Source organism: Emys orbicularis, chromosome 20, assembly GCF_028017835.1.
Source record: "Emys orbicularis isolate rEmyOrb1 chromosome 20, rEmyOrb1.hap1, whole genome shotgun sequence".
In the NCBI taxonomy this organism is placed as follows: domain Eukaryota; kingdom Metazoa; phylum Chordata; order Testudines; family Emydidae; genus Emys; species Emys orbicularis.
In genome coordinates, this window is record NC_088702.1 from 9,957,781 (window position 1) to 9,984,004 (window position 26,224).

The 26,224-nt window shown below is 56.4% G+C and overlaps 1 protein-coding gene across 1 annotated transcript in view; it reads left to right on the forward strand.

Annotated features, from left to right (window-relative positions):
• The first annotated feature begins 783 nt into the window (after positions 1 to 783).
• The window catches only part of PEA15 (proliferation and apoptosis adaptor protein 15), a 40,143-nt gene continuing 14,702 nt past the window's right edge, over positions 784 to 26,224 (forward strand). The window contains 2 exon segments of the mRNA XM_065420533.1: positions 784 to 921; positions 923 to 1,019. Of these exon segments, the coding sequence (XP_065276605.1) occupies positions 784 to 921; positions 923 to 1,019 (235 nt within the window).

The following is a 26,224-nucleotide window of genomic DNA, read 5'->3' on the forward strand; positions in this document are numbered from 1 at the left end:
CCTGCAATCGTGAAGGGGCTGTGAGGAAGCAGGCTTGGGGGGAGCCAGGCTCAGGGATGCAGAAGAGGGGGGAAGGTGCCAGGTTGGGAGCTGCACCTCCTGGCAGCTGGTTGCAGAGTCTGTGTTGTTCTTTAGATGCTTCTTTTTCACTTCCCAGCTCCCTGGGTCAGGGCTAGCAGTGGAGAAACTCATAAGTGACCCTACAATAACACACCCATGAGTGCAGCCTTTCATTGCCGGGTGACCCTACAATAACACACCGGTGAGTGCAGCCAGGGGTAACTAACGGCCCTGTGTGAAGGGATGATGGCAAGTGGCCAAAGGGTGGGGATGCCCTTCTGGGATACTGGCAGGTTCTCTCCTCTGGGGATCGGAGCTGGCCTGGGTCACCCTTTGGACGTAGGTTCTGCCCCACTGGGTCTGGGCCCTGCTGAAACGAGATGCAAAAATCAACCGGCTGATGCAGCTGGAGTTTGCACCTCAGCCCCTTCCCCAGAGAACGGGTCAGTTTCGCTTTCTGTTTGGCGCCGCGAGCCCCGGCTCTTGGCCACCCTGTTGTGTTTGGGTCGCTCAGCCCCTGGGCGGGAATATGCTGGATTTCCAAAGGCACCTGGGCTGATCCCAGCAAGCACCGCGTGCTCCCCTGAAACTCCCCCTCGGGCCAAGCAGCCGCGCGCACCCCCCGGGCTCTGGGGCCGCCAGCCCTGAGCTCCGGTGTCTCGGCGAAGGGGGCGGGCGCAGGGGGGGCGGCGCGTGGCAGGGGCGTGGGATGCGAAGGGTTAAATGCGCTGGCGGAGGTTCCTGCGCTCCGCGCTCCCCAGCCCGGCGAGCCAGGAGGATGCAGACAAAGGCTCCGTCTCCCTCGCTCGCACTCCGGCGCTGACATCACGCTGCCTCCGCCAGGCGAGCCCAGAGCGCAGCCAGGCGCGGCGGGACCGCCCCGAGCCCCAGCCCCGAGCGGACCGGCCCCGGCTCAGCCCCCCTCCCAGCGCCCGGTGCCAGAGCCAGCCCCGGAGCCGGTAAGTTGCTGCCGCCGGGCTGGGCGGGGGGGCGTCACGGCTGGACCCGGGAGGATTTCCGCGGAGCGGGGCGGGAGGAATCGGGGGTTGATTCCCCGGGTCGCACCCCGGCAAAGTGCCGGGCCTCTCCCAGCTCCTGCTCCGGGCCAGCCGCTGGCTCTCTCCGGAGCGCCCGGCCTCACGCAACTGGCAGGGACCCACCCTGCGCCGGGCAGATGAACCCCGACGCGCCCGGCCGCCGTTCCCCTCCGCCCCCCCCCCCCCAGTACACACACACCCCGGGCGGGACAAGGGCTGGGGCGAGATTTCGGTCCCCGCCGCCCCCAAGGAGCCCTGCCCGGCGCTCACGCCCTAGGGGCTCTGGGGGTCTCCGAGCAGCGCTGAGCTGGCTCCAGGGACAGCTGGGAGCAGACGCTGGAGGCGGCACTGTAAGATTTAAAGACTGGTCTCTCTAACCCCGCGAAAGCACCAGGCTCCTGGCTCCCCTTCCCTGTGCCTAGCTGGTGCAGCCCCCCACTCCGGGTGTTGGGTATTAGGGTAGTGCCCCCGGAGCTCCGCCTGCCTTGTGCTCGGCGCTGTACAAACACCGCTCCTATCCCCGGGAGCTGGCGAGCGTGGGAAATCCCTTCTGCTCCCTCTCCCCTGGGGACCAGGCCTGTCCCTCCCCACCCTACTGGAGCTGCAAACCCGCCCCAGACCCAAGCACCAGAGCTTCTGTTCTGGCAGCTCCCTGGGCTTGGTTCCCCTTCCTCTCCCCCCATGGTCAGTTTCCATTTCTGTGGCTGCCTTTGCTAGTGCCCCAGCCCAGCTGCAGGGGGCGTCCCCCAAAGATCTGGAGGGGATTGCAGGGCTGGGGCTGCCCGGAGGGGAAGTGGTGAAATCTAGGCAGGCAATGCCCACGCCAACGAACAGCCATGTCACGGCCCGCCAGCGTGATTCAGTGGCTGACCATGGGAGCTGTTGGATCGGGCTCTTTTCTGCTGGGGAAGGGAGGCTGTTTCAGGGCAGAGGTTTGGGCTGCCCTGGGACCCATTTTCAAAGGAAATCTCTGGGCAACACGGCAAACGGGAGCCCGGGAGGCAGCGTGGGAACCCCGGGAAGTGTGGAAAGGGCTGGGTTGGTGGGAGATTTGGGTTCAGTCCCTGCCTCTGCCACCTGGTCTGACTCCTTTAATCTCCCCACCTGTAACATGGGGGCAGCGTCTCTCCTGTGTCGTTTCACTTGTGAGCTGGTTGGGGCAGGGACTCTGTCCCTGGGCAGTGCCTGGCACGGTGGGGACCGGCTCTCGGCTGCCGGAGCACAGGCAGTAAACGGTGTTGTTAATAAGAGCTCACCTCTGCAAACTGAGAGCGGCTGATGAAAAGTGTTCAGGCAGAGCTAAGTAGTGGTGGTGGCAGCATTATCTTCCCAGCAGAAAACCCACCTGGCTGAGCTCTCCAGGCCAGATGTGAAGGGGCGAGAAGGGGGAAAGGATGCACCGGGCACTGCGCCATTCACAGCACAGGGGCATGGGCCTCCATGCCAACTTTTCCAGCTGTTCTGTCTGCCCCTTAATGCTATTTACTGTGAGTGCAGTAGGTACCCTGGGGTGATGCTCCTAACTGTGCCTAATCTCTGGCCACTAGAAGGCAACTGTGGGTTGCTGGAGGCATGGTCAGTATGAGGCAGTGGGCTGCAGGGGTTAGATTGGGTGGAGCTGTCAGGACTCCTGGGTTCTATCTCCAGCCCTGGAAGGGAGTAGGGTCTAGATGCTAGGGCACAGGGTGGAGTCAGGTTGCCTGGGTTCTAGCCCCACCTCTGCTGCTGACTCTGTGCGTGGCCTTGGGCATGTCATGTCCTCTGTGCCTCGGTTTACTCGCCCGTCACATAGGAACTGTAATTGACAACCCCCCTGTGTCCTGTGATGGAGAATCCGGGGCCCTGTGTATCTAGAGCTAGAGATGCCCCCCGCCCCCTCCTGGCACGCACACCCACAGCAGACACTCAGCTGTTCAGCAAGCAGTGGAAGTGCCTGGAACTAGAATGAGACTCCAGCTCTTGGTCTAGACGCACTGGTGCACACAGGACGCCAGGTAACCCAGCCCCTCGGTTATCCACAGCCTGGCCGTGCTCCTGGTGCCTGATCTCTGCACCGGAGCCCTGCAGGAGTGCACCGGCTGCGCTCCCAAGAGCTCAGGGCTGGGCTTTCCAAAGACCTCGCTCCTATCCAGGCACATGAACCGACTTTTCTGCGCCCAGTGTGCTGAAAATCCTGCCCCCCCCCCCAGTGCCCTTCCCCCAGGGCTGTCCCCTCTCTCCTGGCAGCTGACACAGACTCTAATCTGGTGGCTCTTTGGCTGTCTGTGGCAGCGGGGGGGAGGGCGGGCTGGTCGCTTGTCCCACTGCCCCCCAGCGAAAGTTGCTGTGGCCGCGATTGTCAACAGAGATGCGGGTTTTCGGGGAGCACTTCCTGAAAATCCGAGCTCTTTAAGGCACCCCAAACTGGGGCTCCTAAACCCCACACCACTTGGGAAACCCACTGGCCTGAGCATGCTCACCCTGAGCAAAAGAGTTCCCAGGGCCCTCATCTTCTTGTTCCCCCCCCCCGCCCCCAATGCCCACCGTCCATCAGCCCCTCCCCAACCTCCCAGCCCTGCACTGGTGGATACTGGCTTCATCCTTCCTAGGGCAGCTATGACCCCTGCGGTGAGAGCCCGAGCCCTCCCGCAGGACCTGGTTCCGCCATCGTGGGAGGAAAGGGAGGTTGCTGAGGGTAAGGGGTGAAAGGAAGCAGAGCCTGGGTCTCATCAGTCACGCTCCAGCCAGCAGCAGAAAGCCTGCGTTCTCGAGCCGGCTCCATGTGCTTTAATGGGGCAGGAGCTGGCAGGTGAACTCCAGCGCCGGGATCCGGGCCGCTTGTCTCTGAGCCGAAACAAGTGGCAGTGCTGCGGAGACCCCTTGAGAGCAGCCATCCGGGCCTCTGCGCAGAGACTGGTCACCTGGTGTGGAGCCGAATGAAGGGGCAGGGGGGTGGGCTTCTGGAGGGAGGTTAAGGAGAGATTTCCCAGCTGTCAGGCCAAGGGGGAGCGGGGAAGAGGTGGGGAGAAGGAGTGCAGGGAAAAGGGGACAGATTGGAAGTGTGAGTGTGATGCGGGCGTTGGCCGGGCTGCGTCATGTGACGGGCACAGAAAGTTGCCGTTCTATAATCTCCTCCCCTCACAGGCATCCCACCCACCCCCACACACCCTCGTGCCTCTGGCGATTAAACAATCGCATCGGAAATTGCTAGCGGCTCTCATCACATCCCCTCTGTATGTCTCATCGGCACACGGGCTGTGGTGCACGGCAGAGAACCCCTTCCCCATCCCCATGCGGCTGCTGCCCAGTCTCTATCCCAGTGTGATCGCCGGCTCCTCTCCCACCCCACAGAGCTAGGGCTGTGCCCTGGTGCTCTCACAATCACGTGCACGCTGCTGCCGTGACCCTTGCCAGGAGGGCAGGTACTTGTGCAGACAGGGGCTGGGGGTGTGTGCAGTCTTACCCAGCCCCACTGTTGGCTGTTTTGGATTCTTGGACCTGCAGATCAGCCAGCTATAAACCCTGAGCCCCATCCTCTCCCATGGGCTACGAGTCACTCCCTTGGAAGTCTGACTACTGGGAGTAGACCCCTTTCCCCTTCTGTCATTGCCAACTGTCTGTGTTCGCCGTCAGAAACTGCTGCAGGCCAGCTGGAGTTCTGACTGTGTGTCTGACAGTACATAGAAGCCCCAAGGGCACTGCACAGACACAGTCCCTGCTCTCAAGAATCTGAATAAACCAGACAGACAAGTATGGGAGGGGAAACTGAGTCCCAGAGAGGGGAAGTGACCTGCCCAAGGGCAAGCCAGGCATAGAATCCAGATCTGAGTCCCGGCTCTGTGCCCTCCCCACCATACCTCTTGTTATACAGTCCCCATCTGTGGGCCACGACAGGACCTTTGGCATTAAAGACACGGTCTTCTACCACTAGAGCTAAAGGAGCAGCCCTGTTAGCAGGCGGCAGTAGTAGGGCCTTATCCTCATCCACTGATCAGCCACTAGAGGGAGACATGTCACTCATGCCGTCCACATGTCAAGATGGCCCCGAAGCTGCAAACACAGGGGGAACTGTTGAGAATTTCACCAGGAGTTTAATGGTGGAGGAATCCGGGAGCCAAAATGTCTGTGTTTCCCATCATCTGTGTCATCGCTCCTGCCCTTTCTGAAAGCTCCACACCCAAGTGCCCTGCCCCTTATCTCTGTGAGTCCTGGGCTCTGCTCCCCACTCCCTGGACCTCTCTGCTGTCCATGGAGCCCCTGGGCAGCCAGCCCCACAAGCCGCACAGTCATTTGCTCTCTCTCTTGTGAGTTGGTCCCTTCGGCGGCCTCCCCGTCAGTGCCTCTGTCGGCTCCTGATCTGTCGCTCTGGGAGTTTGCTCACCTCCCAGACTGTTAGCAGGGCTGTCCCTCATTCCCCAGCCAGGCACCTCCATCGCTCACTTTAGTGGGGTAAATCCTTGGCTGGCTGTGACTGTAGCCACGCAATGACAGTGTCTATCCATCTCCATATATGTATGTCCCCTTATATCCCATCCCCACACGCACCCAGGAGCACCGCCAGCTTTAGCGGAAGGTCCCGTCCCGAAATGCCGCCCCCTCACAGAGGCGGCGGAAGGTCCCGCCGCAGAAATACCGCCGCGGTTGCCGCCCCCCAAATCGCAGTGCCCTAGGCGACCGCCTAGGTCGCCTAATGGGTTGCGTCGGCCCTGCACGCACCCCTTTAACATTCCTCTAGTTTTCTAGCTAATCCAGTGGTTTTCAACCTGTGGTCTGCAGCAGTTAGTTGGTGTTGGTCCTGCTTTGAGCAGGGGGTTGGACTAGATGACCTCCTGAGGTCCCTTCCAACCCTGATATTCTATGATTCTATGACACCTGGGGGTTTGCAGATTTCCTAGGGGCCCGCACCTCCGTTCAAAAGTTTGTAAGGGTCTGACAATGAAAAAAGGCTGAAAACCACTGATCTAAACGATTACGTTAGGGACACTGTCCGTTAAGCCCCAATGCTGGGGTCCCCGCCCATGTTTGGAGCTCGGCTGCTGGGTTCCCTTCTCCCCCATGTTTGAAACGGCAGCTGCCACCCCCAGAGCTGGTTTGGGTGTAATTGTCAGCTGGAGAGCTTCACGTTGGTGCTGTCTGGGTGCTGAGGAGTCGTCCTGGGGGGTGGTTCATGGGTGTGTGCAGGGGAGGAATCTGGGGCACCCATGGGGGCTGACTCTGAGAGGACATGGCTGCCAAGGGTGCCCAAGGGCATTGCTCAGCCCTGCTTTGCCAGCCTATCTCAGTCTATAACTCTGCTGTGCAGCCCGCCCATATTGGCAACACCAGGGTAGATGTGTCAGCACAGGGCAGGGAGCAGAGCGCCCGGCCCTTGCTGAGCAGGGAGGGGAGATGCCAGGAAAGGAGGAAGGAGCGTTGCCATCATCCCCCCTGCAGACCCTAGTGTCTGATGCCTGCTGGCCGTCCCCTCCGCCCCACACTCTGGGCAGGACCCGGGTGGGTCAGTGGTGAAAGGCAGAGGGGGCCCCTCCATGCAGCCTCGCTCTATTCAGGGAGATAAGGAGGCCAAGGCCAGGGAGGGGAGGGGGCACTGAACCCATAACACCCCCCCTCCCCGAACTGGGCCTGATTCCTGCTGCCAGACATGCCCACACACTCAAGTGCATCCACACACAACATGCTCGTCACACACTCAGGCTCCCTGAGACACACCCTCCCTGACCTCCACGGAGAGGCACACAACACACTGACTGCACACGCATTGCATCTGCACACACAAGTGCAGCATCCTCATCCGGACAGCCATCCACGCGGTGCATTCACCCCCATTCACCATGCGCGTGAATGCACCCTCCCGCACAGCACCCCACTACTGCGCACACAACTATGCACACTCGCGCTCGTGACACCCATGTGCAAGACACACCCCGCCCAACACATCCCTCTATTCCCCACGGCACACGCTCACCACAATCACCCCCACAGTCACACTCATTGCACACTCAGCGCACGCTCACCGTGTACCCACTCCCCACCCACCCCCACACTGATTACACAGACAAGCTCCTCACGCACACACACACGCGCGCACACCCTCGCCTAGCAGAAAATGAACCTTACTCTCTTTGTGAGTCGCTGGGACCTTGGTGCCCCCCCGACCATGTCCTGACTGGGCTGAAATGGTGCAGCTCTCTCCCCCAACAGCGAATGGGGCCATTGGCTCCTCTGCTCTGCTAGTCCCCAGGCCACGGATTTTGCCCCAAAATGACCACTGAGGATTTGGGAGTGGGTGGGGGTGGGACAAACCCTAGTGAAACTGCCTCCCCCCCCCGGTGCAATGAGACGTGACCAGAAGTGCTAGCTGGGCAGGCTGAAGCCTGGCTCCCTAGAGCAGGCAGAGAGGAGCCTCTGGGGGCCCTGCCCTGCCGTCCCCTAGGGAGCCAGGTTTTAAAAGAGGGAGGGATAGCTCAGTGGTTTGAGCATTGGCCTGCTAAACCCAGCGTTGTGAGTTCAATCCTTGAGGGGGCCATTTAGGGATCTGTCTGGGGATTGGTCCTGCTTTGAGCAGGGGGTTGGACTAGATGACCTCCTGAGGTCCCTTCCAACCCTGATATTCTATGATTCTAGGACAGGACAGGCCTTGCCTCCACTTTACGGGCATCTGGGCAGGGACCAAGACGAGTGCCAAAGACTCTGTGAAATGGACGAGACGTTCCCCTCAATCTGCTCTGGGGACACTGGATGGTCGCTGGCAAGGCTGCTAAACCCGGCCAGGGATAGGCAAGGCAGGCCGGGAGCCAGCGACAGCCCTGGGATCTGTCTGTGTCCGTCATCACCCCCTCCCCCCCTTATAACCATCACGGTGTGGCGTGGCGTGTATTGTCCTTCCAGAGCGAGGTCTCGGGGGCTGGCGGAGATGAGGGGTTCGCAGCAGATTCTCTCCCCCCTCAGCGGCAACTGTGCCAGTTTGTCGGTCAGGGATGGTGTTTTCTAATCCCAGCTAAGAGCAGAGCTGACAGTTGTGTGGGGGAAGAGGCAATGGATCTATCTATCCCCAGACACCCCTTCGACGTGATCTAGTGATCGACCTGTGTATGTCGTACCTACCGCTAAGGCTGCTGTCATCTGACCCTGCCCGGTGTATCACTCGTCTGGGATGGTGGTCTCGAGTCCCGTCACCGGGGGGACAGGGTGTGTCAGGATCTGGTCCCCTGGAGTCTCTATCTAATGTCTCCCAGGGGAAAGCGGCGGACGCCAGCCAGGCAGGGCTGAGTCTGTGATTAGAACGATGCTTCCCGCAGCAATTGTCGTCTGAGCACTTCCCAGTGCTTTAGAAACAGTCACTAAGGCCTCTCTGGTAGATGCCAAGATCCTTATTTCCATATTACAGAGAGAGAAACTGAGGCACGGGGAGACTGTGAGTTTGCCCAAGGTGACAGAGCAAGTCAGAGCTGGGAATGGAACCCAGGAGTCCTGACTCCCAGCTCCAGCACTGGACTCCACTTCCCTCTGTGTATAGACCTAATGACACCCGCCGTGTGTCTTGTCCCAGCCAGCAGCTCATCTGGTGTACGACCTGGTACTGGCCCTGTGCGCATTGCAGGTTTGCCTGGGGCACGGCTCGGTCTATGCCTGCCAAGCAACAATCTCTCCCTGACAGGGCTCCCTCCCAGCATCACAGCCTCACCACATGGGCTAAAGGAGGCTCCCCCAACCGCTGTCACTAGTAGTAGGGCTTTTATCTTCATTGCAAGGCCTTCAGTTGGGAGAAACCATTACGTGTGTGGAGGGGAGGATGTGGAGACCAATGTCTGACAGCTCCCAATGCCACTTGGCTCCTCTAGCAGCATGAAGTCATGTGTGGCAGCCAGCCCACGGGAGGTTAACCCAGCAGCAGCCCCACTCCTGGCTCGGGATGGGGGGCTGTGGCCCCTGGTTTAGCACCTCCCCCCAGAGCGGGGGGGGGCATAGACAAGGATTGGGCACAGCACCAGCCTGTCACCTCCACCCAGGGGCACCAAGGCCTGGTCAACTTCCCTGCAGGCCAGGCACACGTGGTGAGGCCTGGCAGTGTAGCCTCCTCAGGAGCAAGGCCAGTACTGGGGGCTGGCACAGGCAGCCCCCGGATGTAGCCTCAGAACAGGGCCACCGTCCCCACAAAGCGTCCCCTACTGCTGCACCCCTGCACTGCTATGCTGCGGCCATGGGCCCATCTAGCTGGGTATCCTGTCTCCAGCAACAGCTGGCACCAGCCGCTTCAGAGGAAGGAGCATGCAGTGATGGGAGAACCTGCTGCGCCCTGGTCAGTTCCCTCCTGACCCCTTGGCTTTTGCCCTGAAGCATGATACTGCTGGTGATTTGCGTAGCAAAATATTCCACCAATGGGCTTGCCATTTCCCCACTAAAGAGAGTTGGCCGATCACATCAGGCGTTTTCTTTGCCCTTCCCCAGTGTCGCTCGCTGGGAAATCTGCCCAAATGGCTCTTTTCACATCAAAACTATGAGAGAATCTGAACCACCTGTCCCAATTTTTCCTTGGTGGGGGGGGGCAAGAAGGGGAGGTTGGGGAGACGTTACTTGGCTGCAGGTGCAGAACAGGGTCGTGACCACTAGAGCTGGGTGAATCGTTTTCTTTTTTTGTCCCCATCCCCTCCTTACACACTGGTCATTTTGAAAATCGGGGGTGGGGGAAGAATTGTTCTGGGTCGGATGGAAAACGAACATTTTCAAAATTACTAGTGAAACAAGAAGTCAAAAAAACCCCAACCTGACATTTTCGGTCAAACAAAACATTTTTGCTTTGACAAAAATCAGCCTGATTCATTTCGATGTTGAGCATTGTTAGATGGGTTTGCATTTTTTCTAAATGAAACTGAAGGAAATTTTGAAAGTCATTTTTAAATTGGGGGAAAAAAAGGAGTTCTCTCCTTCCCCTCCCCGCCCCCAAATTTGTTTTGTTGTGAAGGGAACAATTTCAGTGCAAGTGACACGAAATGAGCGAAACATTTGTTTGGTTGAATTGGCATTTACCTCCCAAGTTTTGGCCAAAAACTGTCATCCATTTCTAGTGATAGCTGAGAAAGGAGCAAAGTGGTTCCAGAATAGGGTGGATTTGCCAGCCCAGTGGGCTCATGTTTAAACTGTGGTGAAATGGGCTGGGAAAACCCTCTCTGTTTTGTGTAGTTCCCCCTTTGGTTTTAAAAATTTTCTTCTGACCAGGACTCGCAGCGGAAGTGGGATCCAGGGTTTAAAGCGGGGGGGGGGGGGGGGGAGGGGCAGGAACATGTGGGCTCTATTCCCATCTCTGGGAGGGAGGGTGGTCTCATCATTATATCAAAGGAGCTGGAGTCAGAACGCCTGGGTCCCACTGGCTCTAGGAGGGGACGCGGGGCTAGTGTCTCGAGCAGGGGGCTGGCGGTAAGAACTGGTTTCTATTCCTGATTCAGCCGTAGGTTTTCAGCAAACCCTTGGGTGAGTCACCCTCTGACTCAGTTTCCTTACCCGTTCAACATGTCCCCTTACTCAGCAGCTTTGGCAGGCTTAGTTCAGGAATGTTTGGAAAGTGCTTGGAGAGAAGTGGCTGCATCATTGCAAAGTCCTGTGCTGAGCTGGGCTAGTGCGTGAGTGCACCCCCACTGCCCTCTACTGGATGAATTAGAGCTGCTCATCCATGTGTCATAGGCCCTGTAGTGCTGACAGCTGATGGTGATTCCCCGGCAGGGGGCTGTGCTTTTGGAGCAGGAGGATCTGAGTTCTGTCCCTCTGAATTTCCCCAGCATGCAGCGTCCCAGAAACAGTTAACCATCAGGCCTGTCTCTGAAAGGCCTCTCTCTCTCCGGGTGTCAGTGCTGTGCTTGCACTACAGGGCTGCCAGTCACTCGGCATTGTCCTGGGGATTTGGGTGCTTGGGATTGCCGAATAAAAGGCCCATTGTTTGGGGCACACACCAACCCCCCCCACACTCTGCTCGTCTTTTGTTTGTGTCCCTGAGCTTTTCTGCATGGCTCCAGCAGCCGACCGGACATTCCATTCCATTTCCGGGGGGGGCCGCTTGCTGGAGGATTTGCATTGACTGGCCAAGTTAGATCCAAAGTGTTTGTGTGTGAGGAGAGGTGCTGGGGGGGGGGGGGGGGGGGACACAACGCAGTGGCGGTGTGAAAAGAGCACGAGGGGCGCTGCTTCTTGGAGCTGAGGATGATGGAGCAAGATCAGAGGAAGGAAAGAAAGAAAGATGGGGAAAGAGCGAAGGAATAGGAAAGTGGGAGGAGAGAAGGAGAGGGAATCGGCTCCGTTGCCTTGTTCAACTTGATATTATTTCCAGCTGTCGGGAGGAAACTCGAACCTGCCAATGCTCTCAGCAGACACGGGGGATCTCAGTCCAGGGTCAGGTTAAACATTCCACATCTGCTACAGTGGGAATTCCACTGAGCCTGATCCCCCGCCCAGCCGCAAGGGGCTGAAACCCATGGCCCTACCCGGCGTCACGTGCCTGGTGGTGGCTGAGCCCCGGGTCCAAAATCTCTGCTCCTCTGGGCCCTGTGACACTCACAAGGAAGCAGCTGCCCTGGGAGGTCTCTGGTCCTGTGGGGGTTGGGGAATAAGTATGCCAAGAACCTGTGAGGGGGGTGAAGCAGGGCCGGAGGAAGCAGCGTGGAAGGAACCGGGATGCATGGAGTGACTGGCACTCCCCAGGCGCCCATGAGGCTGGGGAAATCGGGGAGCCATCGGGTCACTCAGGTCCCTGCATCCTGCCCCTTGCCAGCCCCCTCGTACAGAGAGCAGAGGGGAAGCACATTGTGCTGGCGAGACAGGGGGGCTAGCGGAGCAAGTAATGGGGCTCCTCAGTCACACTCAGGTCCCTCTGCAAGTGGTGACTGGGAATGGCCCTCCGAGAATCCCCCTGGGATGGCATGAAGGGTCTGAACTGACCCAACCCTCAGCACAGGGGGTGTGGCTGGAATGCCTTGGGCCCTGCCCGTTTTCTGCTTGCTGGGGCCATAGAGGCACTATGGGAAGCAGAGCATAGGTTAGAGCAGCCCCGAGGCTGCTCTAACTGACACTGGGGGCTGGGCCGGCCCCTGCACAGCCCTAGAATATGGAGAGTGCAAAGGTGGCTTAAAGCCTCCTGCTCTGGTGCAAGTAGGGAGCTGACTGAGAATCAGGCCGTAGAATCCCAGCCTTCGCTCCATGGAGTTCTCAGGGCATTATGGTTGGTGCCTTGTTAACAGGAAGATATTGACGTGCTGAAGTGGGCTGAGAGATGAGCCAGGGAAAGATCATGGGCTGGGGGAGATGGGAGCTGACAGAGAGAGGGCACGACAAGGGTCTGCAGGCAGGGAGAGGGATTTGCTGAGTGCTGTAACCAGGAGCAGGTGGTGAGGGAAACTAGCCCAAGCTGGGGAAAGTCTCCCAAGGGAATCTAGGTGGGAGGGGAAACTGAGGCACAGAGTGGGGAAGGGACTTGCCCAAGGCCATCCAGCATGGCAGTGGCACAGATGGAACCCAGGTCTCCTGACTTCCAGGCCAGGCACCGAGCCTCTTCCTTCCAAGAGGATGCGTTGAGCTTCTTGCTTTCATGTCCCTTGCTACGACCTAGCCTTGGGGGACACACGTGGGAATGATGCGGCAGGCGGCGTGCACAAATGGTCAGTGGCTGCAGAGGCCACCAAACGTCTGGCTGGCATGCAGGAGGCAGCGTGGAGCAGTGGTTAGGGGCTGCCGGGGCCTCAGAACTCCAGCTCTACCCAGGGCTGGCTGTGCGACCTCACCGGTTCGCCTCCCTTGTTATTTGCAAAGCTGGATGGAAAACAAACAACCTTCTTGCAACAATTTTTGCTGTTATTTATCGGAATTTAAAATGGAAAAAGTTCCGCAGGTCGGGATTGGGGGTAGCAGCAGAACTGGAGGAGGGGAAGCCCAGGGCTGGGATAGCAGGGGGATGTGGGTCGGGATTGAGGGGCACTGGCAGAACGGGGGGGGGGGGGGAGCCTGTACAGAGACACCCCGCGCTGTCCTAGGGGCGAGCCAGCCACATGATGCATTTACGGCTCGTGCGCTGGCATTGGCTTATTTTCCATTTACTAAGTTTTCGTTGTTTTTAAAAATTGCCTCTGGGGCGATTGGTTGTGTGACAAATGATGCTTTGCCATTGGGATGGCACCTCACCAGGGCCTGGGCGCTCTTCCAGCGCTTCCTGCCGAGGAATTGGCTCAACACGCTCTGTGCTGCTTCTGGAGACGTTTTCCTCCACGGAGATTTGCTCTGTGCAGGTGTGTGGGGCGGGGGGGGAGCGCAGCATGGAGCAGGGCACAGAACCCTGAGCTGGGAGTCGTGAGCTCTGATGTCAAGGGACCACTGGGATCATCTAGTTTGACCTCCTGGATACCCAGGGCAGAGAACGGCTCTGAGTTAATTCCTGTTGGAACCAGAGCAGATCTTCTAGGCAAACATCCAACCTTAATTTAAAGCTGGCCAGGGATGGAGAATCCACTGTGACCCTTGATCTCCATCATACCTGGTCACTCCACACCACAGCCAAGACCAGGTGGTGTCACTTATCTGGACTGGTTCTTCGGGCGTACGGGGTGCTGGCAGGGGTCACCGCATCAGGGAGAGTCCGTGTTTGCGCAGGCTCTGCATGTTCCCATTTGGGGTCGTTCCCCGGCTTCCACTTGGTTGGGTTGTCTCCGGTCTTTGCTGCCACAGGTCTCATGTGCACCAAGGTTTACATCCGAGGCCAGCGCCGGAAGACACCGGCTTCTCCACCGTCCTCGGCGCTCTCCCGATGGTTGAAAACGTGACCCTCGTTTCCAGTCGGAATTTGTCTCGCTTCATTGAGACCAGTGCGCCCCTCGGGTGCCCAGCTGGAGCTGTTCAAGTGAATGCATCCTAATGGCCTTTTACGTGCCAAAGGGCTGGTTCTCCCGCCTTGCTCGGACACACATCTCTGAGCACCTTGTTGGCTCTCCTGAAATCCCTTTGAGGAGGGGAGGATTATTGCTTAGACTGTCAACTTCTTGGGGCAGAGACTGTGTTTGTACAGCGCCTAGCACCCTGGGGTCCTGCTCCACGACTGAGGCAGCTACAGATCAATAGCACTGCTCTCCCATGTCACAGATGGGGGAGCCAAGGTAGAGGGGGAACTGAGGCCAAACCTTGGGCACCAGTGTTGCAAGGGCTTTGAGGATCTCAGTGGCACCGACATTTTGGACTTAGGTGGCAGAGGCAGCTGCGTTAGCCCAGTGCCTGAGCCACCTCTTCATCCCTCCTCCGTGCGCTGTGCCCAGTCTGAGATGTCTTCAGCTCACGCGGCTAGAAAAGCCTCTGTGTTAGCTGCTGCTGCATAGCATCCCCCAGAAATAATCCTAGCCAACCAACAGTCACTGAATCCGCCGAGGCTAAATCGGTTCTTCCCTTGGCCGCAATCAGCTGGCCGTGGCTTTGCCCCACAGATGCTCATCTGCAAATCTGTAAACAAGCAGCCGGAGGAAGAGCTCTTCCTGCTTTGGAGATTAAAAAAACCCTTTGGACTCAATCTCGGAACTTGCTGCAAAACTGAAAGGGTGGCAGGGCATGTGCCGTGGTTAAATCCACGTACAAACCCACCCAGCGCAGGATCGATATGAACGAGGGGGCTCAGCTCCCCTGTGGGACAGCAGTGACTTCCCCGATGCGATCCCCCAATCCGGGACTCGTGCCGAACAGCTCCGAGATCAACAGCCTGCTGGGGGCTGAGGACCTGTCTGTCTCCGGTGCTGGATGCTCTCCAAAGAAACGGACACCTTGCAGAAAGCTCCTGCATCACCCAGGACTGCCCGGAGAAAGCCAGCCTCGGGATATTTAAGGAAAAGCCCCCAAACAGCTGCATAATTACATCTCCAGACACCTAAAATGACATTTGCAAAGCACCTGGAGCACCTCGAATGCCAGGTGCCGTGGCTACACACAGAACGTTAGCGGCTGGAGGAGGAGTAACTAGGAGGATGTTTATCATGGACTGGGCATGTGATTGTACAGTGGCAGAATCAGTAACAGAACCCAGGAGTCCTGACTCCCAGTCACCTGCTCTAACCACTAGCGCCCACGCCAATCCCAGAGCTGGCCCAGAACCCAGGATTACTCGCCCCCCCATCCCTCTTCGCACACCTGTGTGTGCCGCGATGGATGGCGAGGGACAAAGACAGGAAGATGCGGAGGGAGAGAGGAAGGAAACGAGCGAGTGCCCTGTTTGGGTTGTTTCCACTGGTTACAAACCAGCTTCCTGCGTCCCCGTTCCTGTGCTACATCCTGTCAGAGCGACAGGCCCCACCCCAGCTGCCATCCCTCTCCCAACCCCCCAAGCCTTTGTATTTAGGGCAGCGCCAGCATTCAGGAGAGCAACAAGCCGGGGGATTACTTCTGCCCAAATGGGGTGAGCTGGTAGCAGAGCAATTCCCATCACGGCAGGTCTGGGCCGCGTGATCCACACTAAGCAGATTGTCCAGGGGAGATAAAGAGGGGCGGGGGGTATGGAATGGAGCTCGGATTCCCGCTGTCTCCAGGATGGGGGTCCTGGGGGTGTGTGGGAGGCAGTGTCTCCATCCACCCCCGGGGGGCTCTTCTTCCTGCTCAAGGTGGGCCAAGATAAGTGTGAGGACTGGCCCATCCTGCTCCCAGCAAAGCCAATAGATAGAACATCCTGAGACTCCTGCTCGGCGTCGGACTTGGCGCAGCCTGACATTTTGATTAAAAAACCACGAAGGATATAAAATGAACACGGCCCAGATTAAAGGGATTAAAAGCTGGTCTCAAAATGTAATTGTAACTGGGGAATCGTCATCGAGCGGGCGTGTTTCCAGCGGGGTCCTGCGGGGATCAGTTCTTGGGCCCACCCTATTGAACGTTTGTATGAATGACCCGGAAGAAAACCTAAAATCATCCCTGCTAAAGTTTGCAGGTGACACAAAGATTGGGGGAGCGGTAAATGAAGAGGACAGGTCACCGACAGAGCGATCTGCATTGCTTGGTCCATGGGCACAAGCAAACGATACGTTTTAATACGGCTGCATGTAAATGTACACAGCTAGGAACAAAGAGTGCAGCCGTACTTACAGGATGGGGGACTCGATCCTGGGAAGCAGGGACTGTGAGAAAGATCTTGGGGATCGTGGTGGATAATCAGCTGAACATGAGCTCCCAGTGGGATGCGGTGGCCAAAAGAGCTAATGTGATCCTGGGCTGGGGAGGCATAAACAGGGGAAGCGCGAGTAGGAGCAGAGAGGTTATTTTATCTCTGTATCTAGCACTGGTGCGACTGCTGCTGGGATCCTGTGTCCAGTTCCAGAGCCCCCTCTTCGAGAAGGACGTTGATAAATTGCACAGGGGTCAGAGAAGAGCCACGGAAATTATTAAAGGATGAGATAACCTGCCTGAGAGCGAGAGAGACAAAGAGAAGGTGAAGGGGGGGACTTGATCACAGTCTATAAATATCTGTCTGGGGAACAAATATTTAATAACGGGCTCTTCGGCCTAGCCGAGAAAGGTCCAACACGATCCAATGGCTGGAAGTTGAAGCTAGACCCATTCACACTGGAAATAAGGTGTACGTTTTTAACAGTCAGAGTAATTAACCACTGGATCAATTTCCCAAGGGTTGTGGGGGATTCTGCGTCGCCCACAATCTTTAACTCGAGAGGGGATATTTGTCTAAAAGCTCGGCGCTGGTTATTGTCTGAGTTATGCCGGTCAGAGGGATGATCACAGTGGTTCCTTTTGGCCTGGGAATCTATGACTCAATGGGAGTGTTTGCCCATGATCTCAGCGGGGCCAGAATTTCAGGGGTGATTGGAGTGGGCAGCCCCATCTCACCTCGGCGGAAAGGTCCCTGCTGTGAAATGACTTGTCCTGGGTCACGCAGCCAGTCATGGCAAAATCAGGAACAGAACCCCGAAGTCCTGGCCTCCAGCCCCTTTGCTCCCTCCTGGTCCGAGCCAGGCCCAGAGCTGCGAATGCCAGGACTGTGCTTTAGCCACGGGCCCGTCTTTCGTTTGTGTTTCTAGACGGCTGCAGCAGCCACTGGGTCAAATCTCCTGCCCCTGGCCACCAGCCAGCTGGCAGACTCGGTGTCTGGCTATGAGTGGCCGGCAGGGTCTGGCCGAGGTCGAAGGTCGGCTTGTCTTGCAGATGCTAGGTCACCTGTTAATGTGGTGGGTCCTTAGCTCAGCCAGCTGGAGGAGGCAGGAGGTGAGCACGAAGTCCCCTCTCCTCTGTGCTTGTGGAGCCGACAGGCTGGGCTGGGACGTTAAGGGAGTGCACAGATCATTCTAATGGCGGCAGCTGAGACAGGCAGGGAGAGACCGTCCCTGCCCCAGCTGAGATCAGGGCCCTCTTGGGCTGGGCGTTGTCCGGACACCCAGGGAGAGACCGTCCCTGCCCCAGCTGAGATCAGGGCCCTCTTGGGCTGGGCGTTGTCCGGACACCCAGGGAGAGACCGTCCCTGCCCCAGCTGAGATCAGGGCCCTCCTGGGCTGGGCGTTATCCGGACACCCAGGGAGAGACAGTCCCTGCCGCAGCTGAGAGGCACATCATGCTGGAGGCAGGACTGGGGCGGGTCATCTCTGGGGCCTGCTCCGTGATCCACCTGTGAACGCGCAGCGGGTGAGTCTCTAGCTGTGACAGCTGGTGCCCCCTGCTGGGCTGTTCAGGATAGCGGGTCGCTCCAGGGGACCAAATTCCCTGGGAATCTCAGGTGGGTCGGGCCTGCCGGGCTCTGAGGTACCACCCCCGAACCCCCTGCTGCCAGACAGTGCAGAAACAGGGACCATCGATATAGAGGTGGGGATGGGGGGCCAGGGTGGGGGGCTGGTTCAGTTACACCATTGCATGGAAAGGCTGGAGGGTATTTCTCCCCACGTGGCTGGGGGCTGGCTGAAGCTTCCCCGCTCCCAGCTGCTGCTGAACATCCCTGCCCACTCACTCCAAGCACCTCCTCTCGCCACTGCATCCTTTCCCCTCCCCCATCTCCTGCATCCTGGGTGGGAGGTAGAGCACACCTTTCAACCCTCCCACCCCAATCTACTCATTTATAAGAGGCAAATACTGCAGCAGACCTACAGCTGCTCACAGCTTCCCAGGTGTAGCAGGGAGTGACCCCAGGGCCTTCTATGCTGGAAACCTGACACCTGAACTAAAGGAGAATCCCCACTGGCTGTCAGTAGTGTGGGGGCTCTGACACACAGCCAGGCAGTTCTGCTTCCATCCAGTGGGAAGTGGTGATCTCTCTCTCTCTTACACGCACACACAGTTCAGACTGGTACCTAGAGACTGCTGCCATCCCCATACCCCCCTCCATCTTTGAGCCCATCTGCTCTGCCAAAGCAGGGCACAGCCGAGGTTGTGCTGGGTACTACCCTGGGCCTAGGCAGTGGGTGCACCTGTGCCCCAGCCTTGTACCCACCTGGTGCGGGGGGAGGTGGGGGAGGATGGCACCTGGCACCCCCAGGATCTCTTCAGTCAAAGAGAAGGGAACCAATCCTACCTAGCTAGTGAGGAGGGGATGCCAGGGTTAAAATAATGCTGGACTCGGCAGTTGCCATGGCGATTTCTTTGCGCCTAGAAACCCCACCACTGTTGCTTCCAGTCCCCTGGCGGGTCCCTCCTATGCCTCCCTCCCCCTCCCCCCCAATCAAGCTGCTCAGCCAATTTCACATTTCATCCAGGGCCACAAACTTTAATTTGCTCTGTCAAACCAGCCCCCACGTTTCCCAGCGGCTTGGGGGGAGGGGGGGACAGGGAGGAGAGTGTGGGGGGGAACCACATGCTGGGGAGAGACTGACCTGCAGAGGGTCTGTGTGGGGCAGCTTCTCTGACAGGGAATCAACTGCCCCCCACCCCAGAGGAACCTGTATCCATCCCCCTCCCCTGCCAGCTGCAGACTCTGCCCTGGGCATGATCTCCCCCCTGTTCTAGGGCCTTTCCTCCCCCAGTCGCAGGCTCAGGGCAGCTCTGCTGTTTCCAGCCCTCCCATCTCCTGCGCTGCACTCTCCCCTGCCCAAGAAAGCGGAGATCTTCTGAGTGGGGAGAATCAGACATTTCAGCCGCAGACACCTTTTCCCCCCCCCCCCCCGCCCAAGATTCACCAATGGAGCTGCTGCCGAACGCTGGCCCCCAATCCAAAGTCTTGTGTGCTTCTACAATGCCCTTCATCTGAGGAGCTCACAGCTCTTGATTTCCTGCTTCCTAATTTGCAGATAACAAAGGCACAGGAAGGGGAAGTGACTGGCCCAAGAGCTGGGAAAGGAACCCCGGAGTCCTAGCTCCCAATCTCCCTTCTCTAACCTCTAGAGAACCCAGGAGGCCTCCTGCTCTAAGCACTAGACTCCACTCCCTCGCCAGAGAGGTGTGTTGTGGAACCCAGGAGTCCTGGCTCCCAGACAATGCTCCGTTTTCCGGAGGGAGGGGCTGTGGCAGAGCAGTTCAGGAATGCGGACAGGGCCGAAGCCAGGGAGAACAAATTTAAATGTTTGATGTTAGTGGGGATGGACCCAAGCCGGCTGGATACACAGGAAGCATAAACCAAACTCCTTCTTGCTTTTTCCTTGTCACTCCACTGAGGAAATAGCCTGGCTGGGGAGAGAAAATAATTACTCTCATCACAGCATCCAGCTGGTGTGTGCGAGCTGCTTTTTGTGAATGGGGCTCCCTGAGCCACGCCCCTTCATGCATATTCAGGAAGCACTTTGCATGTAAGGCATGAATGGAGGCAGAAGGGGGTGGTCACTTGGCGCAGCCCTTTCATGGTCTTCCTCTTCCTATTGCAGGGTCTGGTTGGCCTCCCTCTCCTTGTCTTATTACTGACCCAGTAATCTCTGCCCACCATAGCACCAGCTGAATGCCTCCCCTGGCTTGCCATCCTGGGTCCTTTCCACCAGAGCTGAGCACACAGGCTGCCCCCCATGTGGTGACACTGGGCATGTGGGCTGGGAACTGGAGAGCCAGGAAGAACCACAGGGTCTGTCTGTGCCCAGCAGCCCGGATAAAGAATCCCCCTTTAGATCCAGTGTAGCCCTGTGCTGTGAGGGACGCTGAAGGTCCCAGTGTCCCCATGGGGAAGGCCACCGCATCCCCTAGCCCGTGTGATCTACTCCAGCTCCCCCACCACTCACTCCCCATTCCCCTACTAGATGCTTGAGTCCACATCTACCTCTCCAAGGTCATCCTTGCCCTCCAAAGGGATTTTGGCCCCTCTTGGCTCTGCCCCTGAATGGCCAGGAGGAAGCGCTGTCTAGCACCACTGAGACCCCACCAACCGGGCTCTGACACCCAGCAGCATCCAGCTGCTGGTTGGGAGGCTACCTGTCCTGTGACTGGCAGTCCCCAGGGGGAAGCCAGCAGTCTGAGGAGCAGGACCAGGGAAGATTCGAAGCAGAGGCAGATCATCTGGAGGGATGACCCTGTTTTCCTCATTCTAATAAAGTTCCTTGTTCAGGGTTGGAAGAAGGCAAGTCACTACTATTGTCACCTGACTCGAGTGCTGTGTGATGCTGTGCAATGCCCTGGGCGAGAGAAATCTCCATTGTGCGCAGCTATGGGGAAGGGAGTGAGAGAGTGTGTGTGTGTGTGTGTGTGTGTGTGTGAGAGAGAGAGAGAGAGAGAGAGAGAGAATTTTCCCTTCCTCATTTTTCTGCCAGCTACAGAAAATGTTGTAAAATTAAATAAAAAGGGGGGAGGGGGTGTAGGATGTAGAGTGGTATTTTGAAAAAAAACAAACCACAGAATTTCTCTCCCTTTTCCCAGCTAGTTCTAGAAATAATGTTACCGTGGGAGCTTTGTGCTTGGAGTTTATCTCAGTTCAGTCTGAGAATTGGAATATAGATTACAAACACACCCCCAAAGGAACAAATCACATTGCATTAGTCACTGGAATTATGACTAGCTGGGATGGAATGGATCCATCCAGCCCGCGACTGTAACACATTTAGCTACTGATAGCAATTAAATCTCCAATGTGTTCATTCACTGAGCAATGTATTTATTGATGCTGTTTATTTGCTGACCTCTTTACTGACCTGTCTTCCCTGGGGGAGAATGAATCTTAATTCATTAATGCTTCAGGGGCCTTAGAAGGTGTGAGAGCACTGTAACACAACAATTTGCAATATAATTTATGTATAAATATGTATTAAGTCTCCCAGCCCCTGCACTGGGGGTGGGGGGTGTCCTTTATAGATGGAGAAACTGAGCAACAGAGCAGAGAAGTGAGATTCCTAGTGGCATAGGTGGCTCCTGCTTGGGTTCAAACCCCCACGTGTACCTTTTGGGGGGACAAATCTGTGATAAGATGCCTAGATTCCAGGGCCAGAAGGGACCATCTAGTCTGACCTCCTGGATAACGTGGGCCAGAGAACTTCCCAAAACTAATTCCTAGAGCAGATCTGTTAGGAAAAAAATCCTCTCTTTATTTAAAAATGGTCAGTGATGGAGAATCCACCACAGCCCTTGGTAAATTGTTCCACCGGTTAATTGCTCACACTGGTACAAATTTACCCCTTTATTTCCGGTCTGAATGTGTCTAGCTTCAACTTCCAGCCATTGGATCGGGTTCGACCTTTCTCTGCTAGACTGAAGAGCCTGTTATTACATACTTGTTCCCAGGGTAGATATTTCAAGATGTCATCAGGTCACCTTTTAATCTTTGCTTTGTTAAACTAAAGAGATTGAGCTCTTTCAGTCTGTCACTGTAGGGTTTTTTTTTTTTTTAATCCTTTAATCATTCTTGTTGCTCTTCTCTGATCCCTCTCCAATTTATCAATATTCTTCTTGAACTGTGGACACCAGAACTGGCCACTGGATTCCAGCAGCAGTCGCCCCAGTGCAAAATATAGAGGTAAAATAATCTCTCTGCTTCTCCTCGAGATTCCCCTGTTTATGCCTTCCAGGGTCACATTAGCTCTTTTGCCTAATGAGCTCTTTAAATTAGTAGACAAAGACCTGGATGATGAAAATTCCCAACTGTTTGATAATGAGATCAGACTGGCCAACAAGAGTTCTAGAGCAATGTGATGCTGAAGTTGGATTGGCCCATTGGTGTTCTAGAGCAGTATGACAATAAGGTTGGATTGCCCCACTGGTGTTCTAGGACAGTGTGCTAAGGTTGGATTGGTCCATGGGTGTTCTAGAGTAGTGTGACAATAAGATAGGATTAGCCCATTTGGGTTCTAGGGCAGTGTGGCAATAAGGTTGGATTGGCCCACGGGGGTTTCAGAGCAGTGTAATGCTGAGGTCGGATTGGCCCATGGGTGTTCTAGAGCAGTGTGACAGTAAGGCCAGATTGGCCTGCGGGTGTTCTAGAGCAGTGTGACAGTAAGGTTGGATCGGCCCATTGGGGTTCTAGGGCAGTGTGATGCTGAGGTTGGATTGTCTGTCAGTGGTGTCACTGTATGTCCCCACTGTTTGTTCCTATGCCCCACACATGTCACCATCACCACTGTGTGCTGATGTCCCCCTGGGAGTGACGGTTTAATCATCGAGAGCCCAGCTGCTGATTGAATTTGGTCAGTCCCTGGGACTCCCCTGGAATTGCAGTGAGTATTGGGGTGGTGGTTGGGGTGTGGGAGACAATCCCTGGAATGCCGTTCCGGAGCCTCCTGCAGACTGCTCCCTGGGATCCCCCAGCCAGCCCCCTTCCTTCCAGCTCCACCACTCTCTCCTCTTCCCGAATGTCAGGCTGATGCCTCATGGCTTCAATTACCAGGAGCTTGAAAGGCTCGATTGTCTGGAGCAAAGTGAAACCATCAGCTTTCCTCACCCCATGCCCCTCCCTGCTGCTGCTTGGGGCCTGGGGGCCTCTCCTTTCATAACCCACCCCTCCCCTCAGTTAAACTCCTCCTCCCACCCCCATTGCTATGTGTTATTGCCCTGATGTGTCACTTTCCCCTCCTTGCTGAAATGCAGCCACCTCTGGGGTGGAATGGGGCAGCTGGGTAACAGCTGCTTGGCACTTTGGGACAGGAATTGAAGGAAAATCCTGTCTCCATGTGAAACAGCAGCGGGTTGCACAGGGTGAGATGGGCTCCTGCCACTGGAGGTTTCACCCACCCCTGTAGTGGAGTGAGTGTGCCCTCCCCCCAGCTCCCTTCCTCTGGGGCTGGCTCTGGGGGCCTCCTGTTCCTGAGCCCCCAAAGGGGAGCTGGAGCTTCCCCAGGCAGAGGCAGAGAGGAGAAGGGGACTTGGCCTCTGGCCTCCCTGCAGTTTGGGAGATGGGGAGACCCTGATCTCTACGTTCCCTGAGGGGGACAGGGCAGGGCTGCATCTTGTCTGCCTGCTCCAGGCCCTTCTGGTGGCTGGAGAAGCCAACGCTGTCCCAAGTGCCCTGAGTCATGGGGTGTGCAGGGGCCGCTGCTCGGACAGGCCTTGGGGAGCCCGTGAGTAGGCAGAGGCTGGGAGTGTGGGCTTGTTTTCCCTCCATGGCCCCCTGGGAGCTGTTGTCTCTGAGCCAGACTGTTATTGGGATCCAGTTAAATAGCAATAGATGAGGATCGCTTTGGAGATGCATTAAGCGGCGGTTAGAAGGGCCTGATTTATAGCTAGCCTCAGGGAACGCGCCGGCATTTAACTAACACACAATTACTGAGCTCGTCTGCCATGAGGGCCCCATGATAACCCACCTGACACATGGTAACTGACATGGGATAATGGACAGCACATGCCGCAACTACATACAGCATGTGGCATCATTGCAACGGCACATGTGATGACGGCACATCCCATAAATAGCATGCAATCATATGCAACTGGCATGTCCTACATGATCACACATGACATAGCAGACCCACACTAGCTGTCCTGATTGATGTGTGGGATACATGACATAGCTGATCTCACATGTCACCGTAGACAACTGGCGTGCCATAAATTACCCCACATGCCATAACAATGATAACTAACATGACACATGGTAACGGGCCTGGGATGACCAAAAGCACATGCCATAAATGACATGGGACTTCTGACAGCACATGCCATAGTTGATCTCACTTGTGATACCGTGGAACTGTCATTCCATAAATGACCACATTATCCTGCCATAACAGACAGGTGATAAGTTACCATGGGTAATATCATTTGGACTGCAGTAACTGAAAGCACATGTTGTAACTTATGTACAAAAATTGACTTGACACGTGTAACCCCAGAACATGCTGTAACAGATCTCCACATGTGATAACATACAACTGACATGCAATAAATGACCCAAAGTGCCCCCCCCCATCACTGACAAAATGTGTCACCTGTTATCCCCCGCACCACAGTTGTTGCAGCCAGAGGCTATTGGGCCTGATTCTTATTTGGGGCAGGCCCCTTTACCCTACCAGAGTGCTGCAAAGGGGCCTTCCTATAACGGCCAGTCAGACATTATTGGTCGCCTTCGGTTAAGCTGCCATGGAGTCATTTCTGGGATCTGTTTCTCATCCACCATCTTAGGCAGGGATACTAGTTCTATAGCATTTTTCCTCCACGGATCTCAAAGAGCTTTACAAGGAAGATCAGGTTTATTATCCCTGTTTTACCATGGGGAAACTGAGACACGGAGATTCACCCAAGGTCACCGAGCGAGTCCGTGGCCGAACTGAGAACAGAACCCAGGTACCCTGACTTAGCCAAAGCTGGTCCAATGCACCTGTCTGGTGGGTTTGCTGTCACAGAGAAGGTGCAGAGCATATGACTCTAATGGGCAGTAGGGGGTGCTGTGGAGCATCTTGTTTTGAGATTGGCTGGTGACCCCTTTCCTATTGGTTCAAGGCTATTGTCTGTTTGCTGTAACATTTGTATAAGACCACAGTAACCTGTACTGGCTTGGGAGCTGAGGGGGGGAGGTGATCTTTATCCCTCTATTTGAGAGCTTGTAGAGATTAACCCTAGAGGATTTTCTGTAGAACTTGCAAAGTGAAAGAGAAGCGCCATGAACTGGGATGCAGGTGGGACACGTACAGCCATGTCGCCCTGAAGCAGTTGTTTTGGGTCCAAATGCCCATGGAAGGCAATGGAGTTTGGCTCAGAGTGTACTAGCCATTCAGGGTTTGGGGCACGAGACTGGAAGGGTCAAGGCCTGGCCAGACTGACTTGGGAAAGGCAGATGGGAGCTGGAACAACATGGACTGCACTGGGCTGACTTGGGTTCAGAGAACTGAGATGAGTCTTTCCGGGCGTTCTTTGCACTAGTGAATACGTACTGCACTAGCATGAGGAGAGACTGGCATTGGGGCAGATTACCCCTGGGGAAGATAGGAACCACTCCTCTCCCAGATCCAGGCAGAGAACCTACAGAACCTGACTCCCCGTGTCCCCACTCTAACTGCTAGACCCCACTCCCCTCCCAAAGCTGGGAATAGAACCCACAAGTTCTAACCCACAGTCCCCCTCCTCTAACAGCACTTCCAGCCATCTCTGTACCATGCTCTGTTCTTCGTGCCACCCAGCTTGCCTGGGAAACGGGCAGGAAGCCAGGCTGGGCAGTTTATTACCCCTGAAGGGCTGTGTTACGCCGGCGGGACAAAAGGGAGAGAAAGGAATAAACAAAACAAAAAGAGGGGGAGAAGAGAGAAAACCAGTCAGAATGAAAGTGGCGGGGGGCGGGAAGGAGAAGTGAAAGGCGCGGATGAATGGGGAGGAAACCTTCCCTGGGATGGAGCGAATGGGAGAGACCGGCAGAGAAAGGATCCCCCTGTGCACTACACTCACAAGTTGCAGGGGCAGCCCGGAATACTGAGTGCAAAAAAATCCGCCTGGAACAACAGCGGAAAAAAGAACCCAGGAGACCGGGCCAAGAGCCGAGCCAGTGATTCATTGTTTCAGGAAGACGGGCCAGCTGGGAAACGTTTCCCTTTAAAGAAACACAACAGGAATTTCCCCTTCCCAGTGAAACCCGGAGAATAGAAAAACAGCCCTGAGAAAGGGGGTGGCCTGTGAGGTTTCTATGGAGAGAAAATGGGGCCAGGAAATGCACTTGCGTGCGCACGCTACACACACCCTTCTTCCCCCGCGGCCTGTGCACAGCTGGGGCATGACCGGCCTGCGGCAGGAGATGGGGTCGTGGCCACTTGAAATGAACAGATCGTGTAGTAGTGAGATGGGGCTGGTGGGAACAATCCCAGACTCTAGAAAGGGGTTAGATT